This window comes from Petaurus breviceps, unplaced genomic scaffold (assembly GCF_028583685.1).
Source record: "Petaurus breviceps papuanus isolate PSGF00001 unplaced genomic scaffold, PetGlider_PUasm1.0 186, whole genome shotgun sequence".
NCBI lineage: Eukaryota > Metazoa > Chordata > Mammalia > Diprotodontia > Petauridae > Petaurus > Petaurus breviceps.
The window spans coordinates 16375562-16381561 of record NW_027185798.1 but is presented as its reverse complement, the minus strand read 5'-3'; the positions used below and the strand labels follow the sequence as shown (position 1 = coordinate 16381561).

General features: G+C 44.2%; 1 protein-coding gene across 3 annotated transcripts in view; it reads left to right on the top strand.

Annotated features, from left to right (window-relative positions):
* SPECC1 (sperm antigen with calponin homology and coiled-coil domains 1) overlaps positions 1-6000 on the top strand; it is a 293242-nt gene that overhangs the window by 185183 nt on the left and 102059 nt on the right. For all 3 annotated transcript variants that reach the window (XM_069089599.1, XM_069089598.1, XM_069089600.1), the window contains one exon: positions 5169-5250. In XM_069089599.1, the coding sequence (XP_068945700.1) occupies positions 5169-5250 (82 nt within the window). The remainder of the gene's footprint in view (positions 1-5168; positions 5251-6000) is intronic.

The window sequence follows — 6000 nt, the reverse complement described above, 5'->3', positions numbered from 1 at the left end:
TGTGTGTGTGTGTGTGTGTGTGTGTGTGTGTGTGTGTGTGTGTGTGAAGTATCTGAGGCTGGGTCTGAACTCAGGTCCTCCTGACTCCAGGGTCATTGCTCTACTCACTGCACCACCTAGCTGCCCCTTTTGCTTCATTTCTTACCCAACCTAAATCACTGAATGGGTGTTGCCTTGGACAAACTGAGACTGGGAAAGACCTTACAAGGAATATAAATCTCTTGAAATACAACTCTGGAAATCAGGCATTGATAAAAGTCATTGTATTCAAATGGAGCTTTCTGACTAAGCCTTAAACCCAGATCTTTCTGGCTCCGGAAGATTAGTCAATAATGGGCCCCAACCCAAGCCTCATTTGGTCATTGTTTGGGTTTTGTTGGCTCAGTGCGAGTGTAAATAGCAATTGCTTCTGTTCTGGCCAGAAACCCTGAGGGTCTTCCCCTTTCAGATTGATTTCTTTTTAAGTTAGTATAAGAGGCCATTTTTGGCCTCATTTCTTACCTAGTCTTAATCACTGAATGGGTGTTGCCGCAATCAAACTAAGACCTGGGAAAGACTAGCTTAAAAAGGCCAAGGTCTCCCACTGCTTTGGGGCCATCTCCAGTCGTCCTGATCTATATCTGAGGCTTATATATAGGTATAGATATATCTATATATAAGTGAGTCTGGTGACCTTGCACAGCCCTGCCTCACTTACATCCAAGTCACTTGCTCCTTCCTGATGTCATTGGTCCTCTCTGAGAACAAAGGCCAAACAATAACAACTTAGCAGATAGCACTGTCCTGCTCATGGGTCACGAGGACCCTGGAGGGGCAGATGACCTTCCATCTGCTGCTTCCTTAGCCTAGTGGCTGGGAGGAAGTTCATAAGATCACATGTATCTCTACATGTGCAGGTATCTCTAGGTCATCTCTTCCAACTCCCTCATCTTATGAATGATGAAAGTGTTTTCCCAGGAAAGAAAAGTGATTTACCCAGTGTCTTAGGTAGTATGTGTCATGGGCCTTTGACTCCAGAGCTAATGCTCTCTATTCATAGTACCCCCTGGTTAAGCAGATCCCAGGGAAGTATTTCAGGGTCATAGAAGACGGTATTCCCAATGAAGATTCAGGAAAGAAAATGAAAACAGAATGAGAATAACCAGATGCCCAGGCCACGCAGAAGTCAGACTGGGAAGACAGCTCTGAGGGCTGGCAGGGAGCCTGCAGACCGCCAGAGCACAGCATGGGGTGGGGGGAATCTTGGCAGCCAAAAACAAGTCATGTTTAGCTATGACTCACTGTTCAGAAGGTGAGGGCATGTGGAAGGTGGAGAGGCCTCCAGTGAGTTATTTTTGACATTTGTTTTAACAATAGGAAAATTCTTCAAAAAGGAAGATGGAGAGGAAGTCATTGGAACTCTAATGCGTGGTTAGGCCTGAATTCTTTGTGTCTGACTTTTTCCTTTTTTTTTTTAATTGAAAAAAATTTATTTATATCTTTTGTTTTTACATCACCATTATTTCCCATATCTGTCCCCTCCCTTACCCCTCCTCTCTAACAAACAATTTTATAAGGGGTGAGGTGGAGGTGGGGAAATCAGTTCCTCAAAACTAACCAACCCATCAACTGAGTCTCATTGATAAATTGAACATTTCTCTCCAATAGTCTCTATATCTCTGCAAAGAAAGGAGAGAGGTCTGACTGATTTTTCTTTTTTTGGAAGGAGGAAGGCAGGGCAATTGGGGTTAAGTGACTTGCCCAAGGTCACACAGCTAGTAAATGTGTCTTTTAAGTATCTGAGGTTAGATTTGAACTCAGGTCCTCCTCACTCCAGGGCCAGTGCTCTATTCACTGTGCCACCTAGCTGCCCCCTGACTTTTCTTAAGTGGGCTGATTGATATGGGTGTGGGTGACCCACAGGACTCTGTCTTGGGCCCTCTTCCCTTCTTCCTTTATAATATTTTATTTGGTGATCTCATCAACTTCCATTTTAATTCAGTTATTCTTTTTATGCAAATTATTTCAAAATTGGAGCAGCTAGGTGGTGCAGTGAACAGAGCACCAGCCCTAGAGTCAGGAGGACCTGAGTTCAAATTTGGCCACTGACACTTAACACTTACTAGCCATGTGACCTTGGGCAAGTCACTTAACCCCAAATGCCCTGCCCTCCCTTTTCCAAAAAGCAAAAATATATACATATTTCCAAATCTACTTATCCAGCATTAATCTCTCTGCCCCTCTCCAGTCTTCCATCTCCAACTCCCTATAGGACTTCTTGAACTGGATGTCTTGTAAACATCTTAAACTCAACATGTCCAAAACACATCCCATTATCTCCACCCCCCCATTCTCCTTTCTTCCTAATTTTCCTGTTAGTAGTGAGGGCACCGCTGTCCCCCAGGCTTGCCCCATAAGTGTTCTCCTCCCTCTCTTTCTCCCCACATCCAATCTGCTGCCAAGGCCTGCTGAATTCTCCTTTGTCAGGTCTCCTGATTATGTCTCCTTCTCTCTTCCTACACTGTCCTTACCCTGGGGCTGATCTCTGTCACCTCACACCCGGACTGTTAGAGCACTTTCTGGTGGGTTTGCTGCCTCAAGGCTCTCCTCTCCAAAGTCCATCTACCCCTCAGCTGCCAACGTGATCTCCCTAAAGTGTTAAGTCCAGTCATTACACACACACAACTCCTTCCCTCCCCCTCTCCCTATAAGTTACACCAGCCTGTTACTTCCAGGATCAAACATAAGATTCTGTGTCTGGCCTTCACAGCCCTCCATAACCTGGTCCCCCACCATTTTCCCAGGCTTCTTACTCTCCTGGTCTCCATGTTTGTCCTCACACACAACACTCCATCTCCTGACTCTAGACATTGTCTCTGGCTGCCCCCCATGCTGGGAAGCTCTCCTTCCTCATCTCTTTCTCTTGACTCCCGGATTCCTTCAGCTCCCAGCTAAAATCCCCTTTATTCTAGGGTCTTCCCCTGTATTATTTCTAATTTATCCTGAATGGAATTAGTTTGTACACACTTCTTTGTGTGTCTTCTCCCCTATTAGACTGTAGGGTCCTTGAGGGCAGGCTCTGTCTTTGGCCTTCTTTTGTATCCCCAGTGCCTAGCACAGAGTAGGCCCTTAATAAACATTAATTGACCAAGTTATCAAACACTGTCTTGGGAAAGATTCTTCTTTGCATTAGATTTATTTAGAACTTTAAGGTTTGCAAAAGACTTTACCTATGTTCTCTCATTGGATTCTCACAATAACCCTGGCTATCCCCATTTTACAGATGAGGAAACTGAGGCAAGTAGCAGTTAAATGACTTGTCCAGGGTCATACAGCTAGTATCTGAGCCAAGATTTGAACTCAGGTTTTCCTAACTCTGGGCCCAAACTGTACCACCCAGCTTCCTGTTTAGGCCCATAGGACATAATACCTGTTCTTTATCATCCTTTAGAAATAATTAATTTTTTTCATATTTTTTGGAAACACTATCATCTCTCTGTGATCACAGTCCAACTCTTCATGTCTCTCTACCTTGGCTTCTTCCTCTCTAAAAGACAGGACCTCAATTCTCCTCATTAAAATAAATTTTTGCTATCCCACAGACTCCATAGGGAAAGTTTTTGCATTTTAAGGCATGTTTCTGGAGAGAACATCCATAGATTACTTAAGAAATTCCTTGGGAAGGAGATTCCTTTATATGGAGTCAGCATGGTTTAAAAAAATAAAAATTAAAAAAAATTTCATTAATCTTGAGCAGCAGAACTGATTGCATTTGCAGCTGCTTGAAAAAAAACCAAAACCCCCAAGTGCTCAGTTACTGTTTGTTCTGGCCCCATTGAAGATGAACAGGCCAGTGTGGGGCAAACTAGCAAAGTACAGAATCTTCTGCAACCTTCCCGTTCTGCTTTCTCTCACCCTCAATACCCGCTCCTTGCTTTTCAGAAAGTTCTGGCCACTGCACTCCTCACTCTATTGAATAAAAAAAAAACAACCTGATATTCTCATTTACATTTGTCAATTGCATAAACACACTTTAATTGAAATTTGTTTATATTAAAATACTACAGGCAACTGGACTTCTTTTTGGCCTCCTTTTTTCTTTTTCTTTCTTTCTCTGCTTTTTTCTTCTTTCCTCCCACCCTCCCTCCTTCCCTTCTTCCTTCCTTTCAAAAGAGGCAGACAGACAAGCTAATGCTAAACATTCTAGAATCAATTTTTCCTTGAGACTAACAGTCAGTAATGAGGAGCCAGTGAAGCACTGTCCTGTCCATCAGCAGTGTTAAACACTGAAAATTCCAGAGAGGAGAACTAGATTCAGATGTAATGGGAAGATATTTAGCAAAAGAAATAAAAGTACAATGCAACACAGATAAAATGTTAATTTGTGCTTTTCTAAACCAATATGCAGTGGCAGGGATCTGTTTCAGACTGAGTCGGACATTGCTGGCTTGGAGCCCTGTCAGCCCTAACGACATCATATGGGAGGGGGGTCCTCAGAAAAGTTGGACTGGGTTCACGTTTGGAAGGTTGGCTACACATTCCTTCCTCAGCCTTGCCTCCCAGAATCCCTCTTTTCCTTCGAGATTCAGCTTAAACTTCCCCTTCTCCATGAAATCTTCTCCAACTGCTAGTACCTTTCCTCCCAAACTATCGTTGATTTAACTAGTTATTTGTAATTGGATTTATTTGTATTTATTCCGTCTATATTGTGTAAAACTCTGGTCGATTCATGTTATGTCTGTGGGCCTCAGTTTCCCCATCTGCACAATGGACTCAGTGGCAGCTAAGGTCCCTTCTAACAAATTCATAAACCTACAAGAATCTGAGCGTGCAAAGGTACATGAGCAGCCCGGCATTTTAACCGATCCAAGAAAGGAATCCTGAGGTTAACTTGCCTGACAGGTGGTTAGGTAAGCCTCAGCTTGGAGACATCCAAAGAGAAGGAGCCCACAACCTGTGCAGGGCAGCCCCTTCCCCCGTCAGGAGGAGGTTTCTGCCCCCATCCAAGCTAAAATTTCCCATTGCCTCTTCTACCCAATTGTTCCTGGTTCTGCTCTTGGAAGAGACGCCACAGGGAGGATTCCTGCTCAAGCTGAGACTGCTAGCTGGGCTTTGAGATGCCACGGGCGGATGGTGACCCGCCACCTGCCTTGAGCTAACCTGTCCTTTGTAATGCTCTCGTCCTACAGCGACATTCTACCTACAGCAGCATGAGGCAAGCCAGCAAGGGGATGACTAAACTCTCGGACCTGCCAGACCTCCCGCTCACAGGTGAGTCCCTTTCCCCATCATGAGACACCAGAAATGGAAAAAACAACCCAATCCTTACCCTGTTTCCCAGCCTCCTTTTCTCTCCATGGAGCAGAGAGCTTAGAAGTGTTAGTACGGATATGCTTCCAGTCACTTTGACCTTGAACTGTCCTTGGCCCTGACAGCTCTTCAGGCTGCAGCCAGTGGCAAGGGCCTGGTTTCCTTCTAATTTTCTTTTCACATTGTGACTGTAGCTAGGGAGAAAGGCATGGCTTTGTTCTTTTTTTAAAAAACCGGGTCTCTAGTGAATTCTGTGAAAATGGATTGGGATCTCAAGAGAATGAGTGCAGCTATTTTAAGAGGAGGCCCTATCTGGATCTGAACTTCCATAACTTTCATAGTTTCTGAGAAATACATCTTTTTTATTTTAGGCCTCCTTTGTTTGTTTTCTTTCCATGTTCTCCCCCCATTCTGTTCCCCTCCTCCCCCCAGTAGCATTCTATACTCTTCCTTTGTGTTGACATCCCAATAAACAGGCCCTGGAAACAGACTCTGAGCTGGGCTCCCTCTGGCCCACTGGCTGTTATGCATGTATCCATCACCTTCCCTTCTTCTGTTTTCAGTGCTGAGCTAGCTTAGCCTTCTAGAACCAAGAGAGAGCCACGCATTAGAGCATAGGGTACCATCAAGGCAACTCGAAACGTCTCATTTGGAGATATGAGAATTTTCTCAGTGTCATGTAGTAATGCTTATTTTAGGACTTGAAGGTAT